This window comes from Crocodylus porosus, unplaced genomic scaffold (assembly GCF_001723895.1).
Source record: "Crocodylus porosus isolate Cpor-Errol unplaced genomic scaffold, CroPor_comp1, whole genome shotgun sequence".
Classification (NCBI taxonomy): Eukaryota; Metazoa; Chordata; order Crocodylia; family Crocodylidae; genus Crocodylus; species Crocodylus porosus.
Window position 1 is genome coordinate 127,032,641 of NW_017728931.1, and position 17,410 is coordinate 127,050,050.

General features: G+C 42.6%; 1 protein-coding gene across 1 annotated transcript in view; it reads right to left on the reverse strand.

The window, feature by feature from the left end:
* Window positions 1-17,410, reverse strand: part of SEMA3C (semaphorin 3C) — a 183,207-nt gene that overhangs the window by 38,294 nt on the left and 127,503 nt on the right. The window contains exons 9-11 of the mRNA XM_019543640.1: window positions 16,692-16,806; window positions 15,635-15,704; window positions 12,689-12,833 (exon numbers count right to left, since the gene is read on the reverse strand). Of these exons, the coding sequence (XP_019399185.1) occupies window positions 12,689-12,833; window positions 15,635-15,704; window positions 16,692-16,806 (330 nt within the window). The remainder of the gene's footprint in view (window positions 1-12,688; window positions 12,834-15,634; window positions 15,705-16,691; window positions 16,807-17,410) is intronic.

Genomic DNA, 17,410 nt, shown 5'->3' on the forward strand with positions numbered 1-17,410 from the left:
AACAAATGCAAACATTTGTGTGTTGTTAAATCTGGGCTGATGGCAAAGATCCATATTGTTTGGGCCTAATCTTGTGTTCCTTGTACTTCTTATTGCAAAGAATGTAAGTGATTGACATGGGAAAGATACAAAGAACTTTCCCTGATTAGTACAAATACATAGGCCAAAATATTGAGTTGGATGTCTAATTGCAGAAACCTATGTGGAATAGGCTGTCTGCACACTCTATCATGCAGGGTGTATGTGCCTGCATTTGGACAAATCCAGGGCAAAAGCACAAGGAAAGGAGATGATACAAAGCAACTTTCCAGATCTCTTCAGACTCTACGCTGGTCTTATACAATCTCATTTCTTGTACTCTGATGGTATAACTTCACTGGAGGGTAATCAGAACACAGAATTTAGTACACAGGTTCAAGGTCCTCACTACTGCCATGCACATTCATTTGTTTTGCCAGAGCTTCTAGGCCCATATGCAAAGGTTCTCAGTGCAGCGATCTGCCAAGTCATTCAGGGATAAATCCTACTTCATTTTATGTACCCAAATGGCAGTAACTCAGTTCTGTGACTGCCATTGTTGGCCCTTACGCATCGTTTATGATACTACTCTATGTGCAGCATGGACAGATAAGCATGCACAGTAGTACGCAGCTACACAAGAGCCTGCCCAAGGTGAATATAGGTCACAAAACTGTACTCAGCAAAAACCCAGGAAGGGTAGGCAGGCTAGATTTGCACCTTATCGGAGATCAGATTTAAGTTAGACATTGGGAAGAACTTGTTTACAGTAAGGGTTGCCAGAATCTGGAATGGGCTTCCAAGGGAAGTGGTTTTTTTCCCCTATCTTGGGGGTCTTTACAAGAAATGTAGACATGCTCTTAACCCTAGCACTTTTTCCTGCCCAGGGCAGGGGGTCAGACTCGATGTTCTACTGAAGTCCCTTCTGACCCTAGCATCTATGAATCTTATAGACTAATTAAACCAGAGACGGATAGCATAAAATGTTGTGAGTCTGAGCTAACCATGCAATATACATAGAGTGGGGCCCACCCATGTAGTAATTAAGACATTCACCCAGGAAATGAGATACCCAGGTTTTAGGGCCCCCCTCACCCAGCATGAATTTGAATCTACATCCCTTTGACTTTACAACACAGTGCTTGAGCTACTGCAGGTTAGGCACTACCAAGTTGCTCTGCAGCCCTCCTCTTGGAGCTAGGGTTGCCAACCCTGCAGGATTGCCCTGGAGTCTCCAGGAATTAGATATAATCTCCAGGAGAGTGCTGAGAGTCACCCAAGAGTTAAATGATCGGACATTCATTAAAATAAATATTAAATGTTGAATCCAATTTATACAGTAGTCCAATGGGTTTTTAAAATGTAATAATAATGTACATTTGCTTTCCTGATTACAGTACAGTAGATCAGTCATTAACGTCATTACATCTTGTTACGAAACCTCCTGGAATAGATTCAAACAGAGTTGTAACCCTACTTGGAGATGGTCCCATGGGCAGCTAGGAGAGAGAAATAAGTGGGGCCATGAAAAATAAAACATGGTTCAGTGAGACAGATACTTCTCTAGAAAGGTGACAGCCTTAGGTCGTAGCTGGGACCCTGTAACAGTACTGGGCCCCAAGGGTGGCCATAGTGCAGGTAGTTCCTGCTCAGCTGCTTACTACAAATTTTCCTTAAAGTAATAGAAGTCCCTGGCTCCCTGTTCAGACCCATTTTCCTGGTGAGACAGAAACTTCCTCACTGCCCTCCACCCAATTTATCCAATTAATATTAAATACAAGGTGCACCAGCTTAGCATGTCCGCACTGCATATAGACTGGGATCGATGACTGCCATTTGGTTATGTAACGTGAAATAGGATTCTGCTCTCTGTGACTGCTGGTGAACTATGAGAGAACATGTCTATTCTGAGTAGAAATGGGGAATTATGAAAAGGCCATGGAGACATGGTATCAACATTCAACACTTAAGTGATTTAACTGGCACCTTTATGGCAAAGAGGGCAAGTTCGCACTCTAGAGAAACTGGTAGTCATACTCTAGCTTGTAACCTCAGCCAAACAGCTTTACTAGGCTTAAAGCAATACCAGACCTAAGTGAGAGAATTTTGTATATGAACAGGATGGGACTGGGTGGGTCAGATTAGAAGCGCTAGTCACCCAATTTAGAGTCCACGCTAATGCTGAAATAAAGACACAGTTGAGGGTGTATGACTGTAGAATCCATGTACAAACAGAGCTACTAAAAATGCTGGTAGGTTTGGGAGAGTAGATTCAGGGTCCCATCCTGAAACTGTCTGAGAACCATTGTGAACTTGCTCTTCCCCATACTTGTGTTTGGAGTCATTTATTTATGAAGGTCCTGGGACAAACATAATACTGTCTAGCTCTGGAGACTTTTGCTCATTGCATCTAGCTTAATTCTTAAAGTTTGGGCACATGAGCATGTTGCCATGAGGCAACCTAAGGTGTGACTTTCTTGTATCCCCTACTCTGCAGTAACAGTCCAGGTTACTATGCCAAAGCAGTGTGCATGACCTGGCATTAGGCAATGCTGTACAAGTTGAAACCCCAACTTTCCTCTCAGTAACTTGTGCATGTGTCTATAATCTGAGCTGTCTAGCATCTAAAAGCAAAAGTGCTCATTCAAATGCCAAGCCACACTTTAAGCAGGTGCCATAGAGCGACAGCAGAGCTTCCTGCCTTGCAGAGTCATCCCTTAGATTGTGAGAAGATGAGAAAGTCCCAGAGGCAGGCAACGTATTTCAAATAAACTATATCTTAGGGTAGAAAAGGAAGATCTTTTACCAGTTGGAAAGCAAGTTCCTTTCGATACTTCCCCACATATATCGCAGTCAGGAATAATAGAGTCCCACGGTATGACAGAGCACAGTTGGGGTGCTCGCCATGTGACTTGGACTGCAGTGGGCTGGAGAAGAGCCAGCAGGGAAGGCAGCTGGGATATACCCCAAGGATCATTTGTTTAGTGGGGGAGTTGTGTGGCGGAGCACCAGTGGAGTGCTCACCACTCAGGAGCAGTAACGAGCTCTGTGAGAGCTTGCTTGCAGAGCAGCAGGGAAAAACTTCCCCCAAGAACCAGTTTAAGGAAGAAGGTAGGTGGCAGAACACATCGGGTGTCTGCCACTTTAGGAGCTGGTAGCAGGTGTTGCCCCTGCTCTGATGAGCAGCCATTTTAGATCCAGGCCAGCAAAGTGGGAGGCAGCAGGTTTGCTACCTGATGCTGAGGAAAGAATATCTCCCAGTGGAGCTGCTGATAGTGCTACAACTAGGAGTTAAGGGCAGAAGTTTATGGGGATGGCTAGAAGGCTTCTGATCCTGGGCACCCTGCCAGTGAAGGGTGCCCTGATGGGGCTCATAGTGGCATGGGAACCTCCAGGAAATGCCAGGCCAGTTACCTCATCAGTGAAAGGCAAAAAGGGGCACCTTAACTTCAGCCTCTGCCTTCAGGTGTGTTATTTAACATCAGAGGCAGTAGAGGGCAAGACATGGCTGTGGCCACCTGAGCCCGTGTGGGGTACAAGACCCCGGAGACTGAGAATTGTGGGCCAGGCATGCTGACGAGTGGCACCTGAGCCTGTGGGGGGTCTTTCGCCCCAAACCTCAGTGTGGGGGGCAAAGTATTTGCCTCAGTGGAGGGGGGGTGCAAAATGGGGTGCAGAGGGGCACCAAATGCAGTTGGGAGGCCCTGGAGAGAGGGGTGACTAGAGAGTGGTAGTAGTGAGGCTGTGCGACACAGGGGCCTGAGATGAGACCCTGTGAGAAAGGGGTGTGAAGTAGGCCCCAGTGAGCAGGGGGCTTGAGGGTAGGTCCTGCTAACATGGGGGCCTAGTTAGGTCCAGGTAAGCCTTCGGGCACCTAAGGCCATTGGTGGGCTGGAAACCGATTGGGTGGGAAGGCTGAGGAAGAGCTGCAAGTAAACAATAGGGTGAGTCAGGAGCCCCTGATGGAGGGCAGTTGGGTGAGTGACATGATGAGAGACCAGAGGTAGAGTGAGACCAGTGTTCTGCAAACTGCCCAGTGCTCACTCAGATTACTAGCAGTGGGAGGTGTCCAAAAGACTTGCTGGTCAGGGGGTGTAGGGAAACAAGGCCAAGGACCCTCCGGTGTGGTCCCACAAGGGGCAGTATAGAAGAGACTGTGTGAGAAGAGGTGGAGTAAGAGAGGCCTCAGTGAGAGGGAAACAGTGTGAGTGCAGCCCATAATAGGGCAGAACACAAGAGGCTTAACACTGTACTGAGCTGGGCCCGGACTCAGGCCGGAGGAGAGTACAGCTGTTAGGAACATCTGTGATGCTTGGGGTGCAGTACAGGGGTGGTTGGAGCTGCATACATAGGCCCGGGAGAATAGGGCATTCAATGGGCAGCCTTCTGCCTAATTAAGACCCTAATCATTTAATAGCACGGTGTCGCAGTTGAGAATGGTGGGTGGCATGCCCAGAGGCATGTGGAAGACTAGCACTGTGGCTGGTTGGGGAGTTCCCAGTTTGTCACCCACTCATAGCTATATATTATTCTGTATTTGGCAAGCAACCATACTTGTGACTGATCAGAAGATCTATCTGTCCCATTGGGTTCTCATAAGGCAGGTACTCCAGCCTTAGAATACACACGTGTACCCTACGTTAAAATGGGAAGAAGAAAGACATAGTGAGGAGAAATCAGGCCCAATATAGAGGGCTAAGCAGAAGACAATGCAACCCCATTACACCAGGTTAACTCACTTTTTCCTGGCTACTCCAAAGCACTGTTTTCTCCCTTTTCTGGACCTCATAGACCTTTCCCCTAGTTATTTCCAGGACTTAGTAAAAAGCAAGCAAACAAAAAATACAGTTCTTATGTATAAAAAGAAAATGATGTATCAGGGAAACTGATTTTTGTGTGTGTGTGCTCAGACATTCAGGTGTCAAAGGGAAGGATCTTTAGGATGAAGTTACATGTTACACATAGACCATGCTAAATCTGTGCAACGTTAAATGGTACTAAAGTCAGAACACGCTTCAAGCGGTCACATATCAAGAGTTAATATCTTGTCTGACTTGCCACTGTGCTGTAAGCAGGGGTGTGACTAGGTGCCAGGATATCCCTGGGCTGTCTCTACTCCGGGTGGTGGAGGGCCGGGAGTAGTACATCCTGGGATGCTGGGGGACTGCAAATTGCTTGCTTTATCAGTTTTCAGCCCGCTGGTATTTACAGAATCTCTTGGAGCATGGTTTGGAGTTTGCCTGTAAAGTCTCACTTCTGAATCACACAAAGTTGAGGCTGGAATCTGGGCCTTCCATATCCCAACCACTGATTGACGATTCTGTTCTTTTTCATTTTTCATGAAACATTTTCCAAGGCTTCAGTCCCATTAGGATAAGAAATGAAATCAACTGGGGAAACCTCATCCTTTCCCAGAAAAAAGAATTCTTGTTTTCTTGCCAGTCCTACTGAATCCTACTGAATCCTCCTCTCTGTGGAGCCAACTTGTATGACCCTCCATGAAATCCACAGCTGGTAGCTGCAGAGATTTTTATACAGGAGTAAACAAGTTTGACTACAGGCTGTTGGTGGGCCAAGAAAGAGCTCTCTAGTTCTAAGTAACACTCCCAAATCAAGGTCAGAGCTCCAGCTCCATTTCTGCCTGCCTCTTAGATCAAAGTCACACCATTCTTGCACCCCAGCTTTAGATAAATCACCCTCTTTCCTGTCTTCAGATTCCCTATCCTCTAAGTCAGTGTTTCTGAACTTTCTTTCTGTAATTCCCCACCCAAGAGATGGTTCAGTCACAATATGCACAGAACATACTGCACAGGTGGATGTGCCATAAATTAGAGATGAAATAAGTAGGGGAAGAAAAATTTGATTTGCTGTATGTTCTCCAACTTGCTGTAGGTAGAAAAGACTGTTTCCAGACAATCTGAAAAATGGGAACAACCTTAGACATCCTTGGATTTAGTTGGAGACTACCAGTTATGTCATAAACACTTCTTCACCAGTAATTTTAGCTCATGAAAGAGTTATCACACTATCATCACATCATAGCAAACAGCAAAAGACTGCAGAGACTAGATGTAGCCAAGTAAATTTATTACTTTGCTGTGCTGGAGCCTTTGTGCAATGTATGTTCCTTTACATTGAAATGTTTAATGCAAATTACTTTTTACACAGGTAGAACATAGCTGTTGCTATGCTGCATCTGACAGCTTTCCCCATGCAGGCTGGCCTTCTGGTAAAGGTCAGTAACTGATGTTCCATAAGAAAGAAACACCTGACCGCTGAGCTAGGGACAGGCATTACAGATAAACTGGTTTAAGTGATCAGAAACTGGTGTATACCTGTAACAGAACAGATGTTCAGTGTACATAAACCAGCTTGAAAATGGCTGAAACTGGTTTGAGATAAACCTAGTTGAATGTAGTACCAAACTTAACTGATTTGGTTCAAACCAGTTTATGCAATGCCTGTCCCAGATCCCTTGCTGGTTTAAGATATATCAGACTTCCCCAGCATCCCAGCATGCTCCCTGGGCTGGGTGGGGCTCTCTGATCCACAGCAGGGATGGCCCCACCCCTGTGCTCCCTGGCTGCAGCTCTAGCAGAGACTTGCAGGCACAGAGCATCTGCCTGGCTTCTCCCTGCTAATTAGGCATTATTCCCCCATCCCCTCTGCCTTATGCAGACACCTCAGCATTAGCTAGCAGACCACATGCTGGCTACAGTCCATGCTGTGGGGTAGACAGGGTTTTTGGAACTAATCAACAGGTAGTTTCATGTCCTTGTTTGGAAAAGCTGTTTAAGAAGAGGTCCATTAGTTAATGGAGAGAAGCTTTGTTTTCTTAATGGCTTGATGCACACTGAGTTTGGGGTGATAAATATTCCCTGCTGGGCTGGTCAGGAGGAAGGGAGGGGGCAGAATAAGCAGCGAGTGTCCTGCCAGGGCCTCTCCATGCCTCCCTCAGCTTAGGATTGTGGAAATGAAGGGAGGGCTGCTCTAGCACCCCACAGCTTCTAGCCTGAGCCACTGCAGGCATGTCCCTGCATTTATGGAATGAAAAGGGAATGTTTATCCACCTCCAAATTAGACTATCCTGCAAAGAATGAATCAATTTAGGCTTGGGCTTTTTTACTGTCTTTTTCTAGCCATAAGAAACTTTTATTCATAGTTTTCAAGTTTGAATGCCCCAAATTATGCATCTGAATATGCATTGAATCAGTTCATTGCAAACTGCTTTCTTTTTTAAAGTGCTGTATAAATACATTGGTATCAATAAGAAACATAATTACACCCTAATCATGCAAGAGGGAGGGAGGGAACCTTCAGACAGTTAAAAAAAAGCACAGCCAAGATGTAGAAATCTTATCTCAGAAGATATTTCTTAAGGGACTTGGGTGCAGCTGAGTGTTTTCTAAAGAAGCACTGGGAAATCAGGACATCATAGCCATAAAGCAGCTTTCAATTATATGAGTATAAAGGCAAGTTGGATGAAATCCTTGTTCTGATTTGGATTAGACTGGAATATGCAGAACAGTGAAGGGCTGGCTAGACCCATAGCTTGACAACTGGAGGTCAATGACACACTTATTTGTAAAGACTTTGCAAACAAGACTTTTGGGGAGAAGAATGTGAACTCTAATAATGTCTTCAGAATTCTCCAAATGATTTCTTTTCATAGATATTGGCAGCAATCATGCAAAAAAAATAGGCAGAACATACACTATGGGGTGATTTGGAGAGTTGTTTTTATGAAACTTTGGCCTTATCTGAAATGGTCTAGAAAAACAGGCCATTTAAGGATTTGAATGTGATCTTAGGAAAATAAAATTTAGCATGAGTTCCAGTCAGGAGACTTAGATCCAATTCTCTGTTTCATTTGGTGTTTTGGTTCCAGTCTTGAACTCTAACTAAATATTCCTTATATCAAGCTTTGTTAAAAAAAAATATTTCTATTTATGTACCAAACCATCTCATTGGCATTGTTTTTCAGCCATAATTTCACACTGAACTCAATTTTTGCTAAGGTGTTCTAGAAGATCCGTAAGAATAAGGGGTCAGCAACCTTCACCAGTATGGACTACCCTTTGTGACCTGGCCCCGACCACAGGACGCAAGTCTCCATATGGCAGGAAACCTTTGGCTCCTGCCACTTTAAGAGACTTAAGCAGGCTGTGGAGCAGCCAGCAGATGTGATGCAGCCTAATGAGGCAGTCACATGACTGTGGGAGGGCTCCTGGATTAGTGGATAGGGCTGAGAAGCCACAATATAAATCCAGGCCCTCAGAGCTGAGCTGGCAGTTGCTGCAGGGAGCTTTGGGAAGAACATTGCCCAGCCAGAGCTGCTGCTCCCAAAACACCTGGAGGTTCAGGGTACGAACTATGGAGGAGGTTCCTGGTCCTGGGGAATGACCTAACACTACACTCTGCTAGGGTAGGATAGTGTGGCAGGGCTGCCTGTGGCAGGGTGATCCCCAGGAAATGCCACATCAGTCCTTCACTAGTGAAAGGTGAGTATGGTGCTCCATATAGCCTCAGTCCTCGTGACCTGGTGGGTTACCCCATAGAGGGGACAGGCAAGGAGTCCCAGGCATCATCAGACCTGAGGCCCAAGGGGCATAAGGCCTGAGAGCCCCAGTGAGGGTGCTGTAGTAGTCCCAGTGAGGGGGACTACTGCTCCAGTATAGCCCCCAGTGAGGGAGCATGTTAGAGTGATTGACTGGGCTGCGTAGAGTCTGCATGGGAGGGCCTGAAGGACTGCACATAGGCTGGCCTGAGTAGAGTGAGATGTGTTAGGATGTGCCCTAGAAGGCAGACCCATATGGGAATGTGAGGGCAAGTAGCTCAGTACCTACTTGGAATAACCTTGCTGGCCCATGCTGGGACCAGGACCAGATGGGTTGAAGGGCCAGAGCACCCACAATGAGGAATGGCCAAGGCTAGAGGTTGGGGGTCCCAACTGGGGAGGCTGGGGTAGTGAAGCCAAAAGTCCTGGAGGGGGCCACAGCCATGAGGAAAAAAGGGCTTAGGAAGTTTGGCAGCCCAGTATGAGGGCAGAGATTAGACCACCTGAAGAAGAGGCATGCAGATGGGGTCCAAATGCCAGGCAGGCATAGAATGAGGTCTATTGTGGGGCCAGATCCACATAATGAAGCCATCTGCGAGGCATGGGACATGGTATAAGGGGAGGTTTAGAACTGCGTATTACACCCTTGGCATCGGGCAGTAAATGGGCAGCCTCAAGGGCATAGCAGGCAAGGCAGGTGGGAGAACTGCCCTAGACAAGTGGGTGGGCCAATGGTTTGACTGGCCGTGAGACAGCACCCTGTCATACTCCACTGCTTGGAGTGGCCACCTGTCTGTATTTGCCCTTGCCACTCATCCCCATCCCCTTTGCTAGTAGGGTAAATGAAGACACAATAGAGAAGCAGGCTCATTAGGGGAAGCACATGGAGCAAGTAGGCAGCATGGCATAGATCTGCGCCATTGCTCCAGTGTCAGACTGGACCTTCTTGGGATGGAGCAGATCTTTTCATGGGCTGAATCTTGCCCACAGGCCTTAGGTCTGCAACCCCTATTCTAGATTTCTGAAGTACCTGTCCTTTAAACTGAAAGCTTACCATTTTTCTGAGAAGTGCAGACAACTTTTGCCACTGTGTTAAACAAAAGGATAAATTAATTTTTTCCTTCTTTTGTACTGTCAGGTCCCCTAGAGTGTTAAGATCCTTTTGGAATCCCTTATAAGCTTCAGTAAGGTGAACCAAGAATAACATGGCAGCAGTTGAAAAAACACATACAGATACAATGCACTGAAGCAGCAAGAGACAATGAAACATGACTAGTCACAAGAACATGAAACTTCCTTGCTAAATGAGATGTTTGTTTTATATTTTTTGTAAAGGTTAAACTTAAAGCAACAGTGAAGTCAGGAGATTAAGGCTGTCTGAATTAAGAACAAACAGGAATGCTTCCATTAGACCTCAGCAAAACACAAGGAATTTATTAATACATTCTGAAGAGATTTGGGGAGATGAGAGTACCAAATCTTAAAGCCAAAAAAACATAAGAAACTGAACTATAAAGAAACATATTTCATTTGTGCTTGGGACTCTTACCCTTTGCATGCCCTGTTTCCATTGGCTTATCCATTTCTGTTCATTGCCATCTTTATTATTACTCATGTGCTTCATTTCTAAGTTTTTTTCCCCTAACCAAATGATGGCATGTGTTGCTAAAACAGTTTCATTTGTCAATTTAGAAATAGTGAAGTATTGCTAGGGTGCTAATCTCTCAAAACTAGAATTTTCACAACACTACAAATATTATAATACTAACAAATGCTTTGGGAGTTATGAACAGATTTAGGATAGGGCAGAAACATGTTTTTTAGGTGGGGAAGAGGAGAATGAATACGTTTGGGGGACAGCCATATATGCCTGTGACAGAGGAAAATAATGTCCCTTGGAAGGGACATTAAGGGACTCCCCTGTGTATAAGGAACAAGAGTGGGACTAGGTAGGGATGGGAGGAAATATGGTAAGAAAATATTTATCTTTCTTGGTAGTGAGTAGGGGTTGAGAAGCATTGCTGGCTTGAGCACAGGTGATGTTCTCTTAGGTTAGAGGCAAGAGGAAATTGGAGAGGGGGTGGAGTGGATTATTTTGAATGCTAGGTTATGGGGGGGGTTCTTTTGATATTTTAATATTTTATTATGTTTTTATAAGCAATTTTGTCTTATTGTAAGCCACCCAGAGCCTTTTTCTGGAACCATAGAAACCTAATAAATAAATATTTAAATAAATAAGTAAATAAATAAACATGAGCATTTATCCCATAGTACATAGTCTATGGAGGGGCCATAAGGTTCATCCCTATGGGAAGTCACCTGTCAAGGTATGGGAGTCTGTCTGATTTGCAACCCATGAAGAGCTCTGCAACTGACTGCAGGCTGCTCAAGACATGGGGGAACAATGAGACAGGGTGAGAAAATAAATCAGCAGAACAAAACAGGAAGTGCAAGGATGCTATGCTGTTATAAGATTAACAGGTTTTATATGGACCTGGATTTTTTTTTAATTTAAAAAAGGTGATGGGAAGGCTTTGTGCACCTTTTGCTCCCTTGTGATGCATAGAAAGTATGTGAAAAAATTGTCAAAGTTAAAAAAAAAGAGCATAGCAAAAATGAAAGGGTGGTCTGCTTATTTTTATATTAGAAGTTCAGTCCTTGTTTAGCATGAAGAATTTCACAATGACTGCAGGATTAGTGAAATGATGACAAGAGTCAGGAGATTAAATAAGAACCCTGAGAAGGGCAGGGATTTTTACTCAGATGGTTTAAAACTTTTGTGGACACTTATTTAACTAACATGACTAACAAATAGCTTAGAAAGAGACTGTCTTAGAAATGTCCCTCCATTGTCCCTTCTGTTCAGATGCCAGGGTTATGCATATACATCTCAGAAAACTTCCATAGATTCTCCATTAAAACCAGGGATCAAAGATTTGACCTTTTTTAACATTTCTAAAATTAAGAAAACCATTGTTATTTTAAAGTCAGGCCTTATCTTTACATCACAAAGGAACAACAACAAAAAGGCACACTCCAATTTTTATGAAAAATCTTTACAGACCACTCTTACAAGATTTGAGACAGGGCTGGCCACAATGATCCATACATTTAGGATGGTGGTTTTCAACCTTTTTTAGATTGAAGACACCCCTCGTTGGCTAATGGCACCTTTTGGGAAATGTTGCTCTTAGTTTTTGCTATATTTTTTTTAACTATAAAGTATAATAGAGCATTTTTTCTATTGTAAGTTAGACCACAACAACTCAGAATATTTGTGATAGTACTGAAATCTCTGGTTTTATCTTGTAAATCATGTCTGTGAATCACCCTAACGGTGCTACTATTATGTGGCACCCTTCAGCACCCTTGAAAGAATCTAAAGGCACCCCAGGGTGCCAGAGCATCCTGGTTGAGTCACTGATTTAGAGTCTTTGGGATACTTATTGCAAATTGTCACATTTTGGAAGGAAGCCCTGCAAAACCTTCAACTGATGCAAAAGGAAGCAGCCCATCTGCTTAGCAACACAGGTTGCCACGACCAGGTCATCATGGTTTCCTGTCCAATGCATAGTACTTCTCAAGACTTCTGTCTCAATAGCCTTCATGGGGATAGATCCTAATCTGCTGAAAGAGTACTTCTCTCCTGGTAACCATGGCTGCTCACCAAAACTACCCAGCATTCCACTGACATGATGGAACTCTTGAGAACTGGGCAAGATTCACAAGTTTAGGAGACAGAAATTTGTATGGGACCTGGATCACGAATACAGTAAGCCAAAAAGATGAACAGAAATTAAAAAACAAAACAAAACAAAAAAGCCATCTTTGAACTGGTTTCCTTTAATAATCCCTGGGCACTTTGTCTCTGTCTCTCTTGTCACTTCAGTTTCATTTTAACGAAAAGGCATCTCATCAAATAACTTACTTCTGAACAAAAAGGAAGTTATTTTATAATAATAATATTAATAATAATTGGGAAATTCTCAAATACTGACTTGAGTTGGAGTGTATAGGCTGTGCTTCAGCGCCGACTTGCTGATATTTTTTGTTACATTAAACAAGGACAATTAATTGCCAAGGCTGACTTGATTAAATATGTTTTGCACTTACTGTGCCAGGTCGTGGGTATGGAATCCGGCCCTGATACGGAATCAGCTGGTGGTTAGGTCCCTCCTTGTGTGCAAACGGACCATTGAACACTGTCTGGATGTCAGATAAATGATACACGCACACAGCTGAACCTTTAAATACAGAGCTGGAAGAAACAGGGAAAACATTTGCAATATTAGCTGCCTTTTTTATGTAACTTTCCCATCATAGCAAATGGTTCAATGTGGAAAGATGCTCCTATCAATACTACATTTAACACACAACACCTTTCTAGTATCATCCATTTTGGGAATCTCAAAACACTTTACAATAAGTAATTAAGCCTCCCAAAACACATTTGCAGTCTGTGTGGTAAGGCAATGTGTTCCTCATAAAGACTGTCATCTTGCAAAGGGAAAGGGAAGCTCTTAACATCTCTTTCTTGTGTTTGAGAAAGTTATGGCAGAGATCAGCTATTCTCTTAAGAAAGCACAACATGGCCCAAATGAAATCTGTGTGACTTCAGAAAGACTGGGATATTGTTGGCTCTGTGCAGTCATGCACATCTCTTGACCCTCATTTCAAAACTTGAATCATAAAACTTCACTGATGACTTTTTAAACATATATGGCTAGAGCTTTAATCAGAAGAAAAAGAATAAATAATTCAGTGCAGTCAGAATAATAAAATAAGTGGTTGGAGTCTTAGGAGCCATAAGAGGCCAGATCATGACTTTGACAAAGACACTGCCAGAGAGAAAGTATGTCCCTTGTAGACTTTTATTTGTGTTTTTCCATTGGAGGTTTCACTCTCCAGTGAGGGAACCAAGAAAACAGTCATAAGGAGGCCAAGTCTCTTCCCTTTGTTCTGTGTCCACCTAGCTTGGACCCAGCTCCTCAGTGCGGTAGAGTCATGTTGCCAAGAACTCTGAAACCAGCAGGTGTCCTTGTTATCTTCCATTAAGGATGGGTCCCATTGTCAAGGGCCTCATTTCCAGTGTGAAGCTTAAGCATCCTGTTGTGGCCTCCCTCCTGTTGTGCCTCCACTGTGTAAAAGGGTTTAGGCTAAGAAAGGCTTAAAACTTTGTACTTCTTGCAAATCAAGTTGCATCTCTGAACTCTGTAAGATTTTCCCAACAGTAAGTGTGAGACAAACCAAATTATTGTTTGTTTTCAATTGAATGGGTAAAAAAAAAAATTAAAACATCATAGGATGTAGCTGAAAAAGTCTAGAACTGAGGAAATTGCTACAGGACATTGCCCAGAAATCAACTTTGCTCTGGGCTCTGCCTGTGCTAGTTTGAGATGGATCTCAGATGTATTGTAACTGGATTAGCTGTCTGAGATCCATCTTTTCATACATGGCTCAGAAAGTTTTTCTACGCATTTGTAGAACCCTAAGATAAGATTTCAAAGGTTACTTTATTCTTTACAGACAACATATATTTGTTAGTTTTATAATAGCTACTGCCATAAAAAATGATTCACTTTGGTCACATGCCTAGGCCAATATGGTTCAGTTAAAATTAATCATTATTTTCAGTACAGCAGACAAATGTAAAACCTTGACTAAAGTGAGAAAATGACTTGGGGGCCCAGAATAGACCAGGCATTGTATTTGTTACCACATTATGTGGTTCTTTGACTCAAACCCAATTTCCACTGCAGGAATACCATGAGTATTAGGTAAAAATGTTTCCAGCTCAGACGTGTCGAATCCATAACACAATCATAAATGTGGCTTTATTGTTAAACCTTGCCTCAGCATTTTCTCTGTTTGTATTGTAGGAGTCATTCAATACAGACAGCATCAGCTGTTTGCAAGCACTGGGGATGGATTTTTCCCCTCAACTAAATATTATGAAATTATATTTTCCTGGCTGATTTTACACATTTGAGAATATAGGTCCATGGATATTATTGTGACAGTAGAGCCTTTCCTCATTAAAAATAAAATATAGAACATTTCAGGTTTTTGTAACAACCCCCCCAAAAAGTTTGGTTTTAATAATCTTCTAATTTTAAAAGATATATATTTTAAAATGTCAACGAGCTCCAAGGGATACAAAGGAGAATACGTATACCTACATGCAGCAGGGACATATGTATTAGAAATATATACACAGGGAGTAGCTTTACCATTGTCAATGGGGTTTGGGCAAAACAAGACAAATATCAAGATAGAATTAAAGTGAGAGATGGATAGATCCTGTTAGTCCAGTTTTCTGCTGTTTCAGCAACTCAGCAAGGCCACTTCAATGTGGTAAGAGGAAATCTTGAATTTTCCCAAATGACTATTCACTTTTTCCATGGTGAGCAATGCTGTGCACTCACATTTCCTATAGAAAAGGAGAAGCCTGAAGCCTCAGGTTGGGATTAAGGAAGGAGATGATAAAAGAGAAGTTGTCTTTTGGCAGCCAGAGTCCAATTGGCCTGCGTAGTAGTCTGCCAGCTGTGCAAATTGTCTGCTAGCTGAGAGCGTGAAAACTAGCAGCATGAATTTGGCTAAGAATCTGGTCTGGGTCTTTGCAGGTGATGAGCACCCTCCAGAGGTGCTGAGACTCTTCAGTTGTCACAGGCATTACATTCACAGATGTCCTTTGGCTTCTCCCCTATCTTGTAAAAGTGTAAACAGGTGGAGCCAGCTGGAAATGTTTTGTCAGAGCCAATCACAATAGCTTGAAAATAAAGCTGGGAGTGGAAGGCAAATTCATCCCAGGTGTGGTTTTACTGAGTAGACACTTGGGATCAATTTGGCATCCCTGCAGCTCTTATTCAGATAGCAATTACTTATGTTTCTAATAGATCAAAGCAAACAGAATTGAATGCATGTCTCGTAGAAAGCAAAGACAGTCAAAGAGTACATTTCGAATTGCCTTCACTCCCAATGCCCTGACGCACACAATCTCCTTCTGTATTTATACTGCAGCTGCTCACCAAAGGTACTTTGATAAATCTTCAAAATTACCTTGATGTGGTAAAAATTCCATACACGAGCGTTGTTCTGGGATTATCTGTTTCTAGGAGAAATACATCCTCTGCAAGAAAGAAAGGAAGAACACTTGTGAAGCAATTATTCTCGCTTGACTTTTCAACCTCAAAACATGAAGTCTGATCTCACTCTTCTTAAATCCAATGGGAATTGTGGCTCTGACTTTAATGGGAGGAGGGCCAGGCCTTTTGTATTTAAGAATGACAGTAATACAACTAGCACAGGAAAAGAAAGGTTAGTTTTTCAAATGAACCTAACACCCACTTACTCCTATTAATATATATAAATACCAGAGTCAGAATTTTAAATGTCTCGGCATGTTCATCTCAGTTGGAGCTCATTTCAGCAAAGCTTCAGTTATTCCTTTAACTTTTGGAAAATGTTCAAATGGCACTGGAGTTTCATAGACTTATATAATTTAAAGTCAGAAGGGACAACCAGATCGGCTACTCTGACCTATGTTAACTCTCCCCTGGAAGTTCTGTATTGATCCCAATGACCTACGTTTCACAATAACTAATGCTAATAATTATTGTATATTGATGCATCAACATAATTTTAGACACCAAAATGAAGTCTCCAGGCCACTAGTCCAAACAACCAACTGTATTACCAAAAAGAGTGGTACGTATAAACCAGTACCTCACATACTCATGTGAAAACTTTTTCTAAGGTAACGTAAGGAAATCTTCATCATGATCATACCAATGACAACAAAATGCTTCTTTTCACAGGATGCTTCCCATGTGTCCATCACAAGCATTAGTTTGTTCACACACTATTACTTTGCATGTTAAACAGCATTATCCATGTTTTACAAACTAGGGTGCTGAAGTTTAGAGAGATTTATGATGAAAGCTTCCTGCCTTTCCTTTCCTCTACCCCCTTCCCCCCCCCCACCAAAACAAAATAGAAGCATAGAGTGGAATAGATAGCCAATTTAACATGTTCAAAGTGACAGAAATGTTCAAACATTCACAAGCATGAAGACAACAAGATTTAGGCATGACTATAAAAGGATTACCCTATTTACCTAATTCATCAAAGTATGTTTCTGTTCCATCTTCATCCATTACTGAGCAAACAAGTCTTGCTTTTAAGAATGTTGTCCACTTGTTTACAAGACTTCGTTGTCCACCGGTGTCATTCTGACAAGAAAAATGAAATTTATAAAAAATTGCATACACACTTAAATAGTTATTGAATCCCTCCATGTAAGTATAATCCATCATCGTTTAAGTAAAGTACTTATGTAATAAAACATGAACACAGGTTTTTAGCCAAGTGAGGCAGAAGGTGGTACATTAGAGATTAAATGGTTCAAAGGGGGGCATGAGGTTTTATAGGCAATAACCTACTTTATCACTCACCAATCTAAAAAAATGAGGTAAACCTTAACTTATATCTTTGAGACCAAACAAAAAGACACTGGGGAAATTTATTGAAATTCAAATTTTCCTTGTGTTAGCAAATTAAAAATGAATGAAGTTTTAAGCTATAAAATGGCCTCAAGGTGATATCAGAAAATGACAACATTCGTTCACAGATATGTGATATTAAAATTTCATGCTTCAGAGTCTAAAACTTTATCTAGTCCCTCGACCTGGAGGGATGTGGGCAGTGGGGTCTCCCAGGGCTCGGTCCTTAGGCCTGCAATGTTCAACATCTTCATCAATGACTTGGACAAGGAGATAAAAAGCACCCTGTTCAAATTTGCTGATGACACTAAGATGTGGGGGGATGTGGGCATGC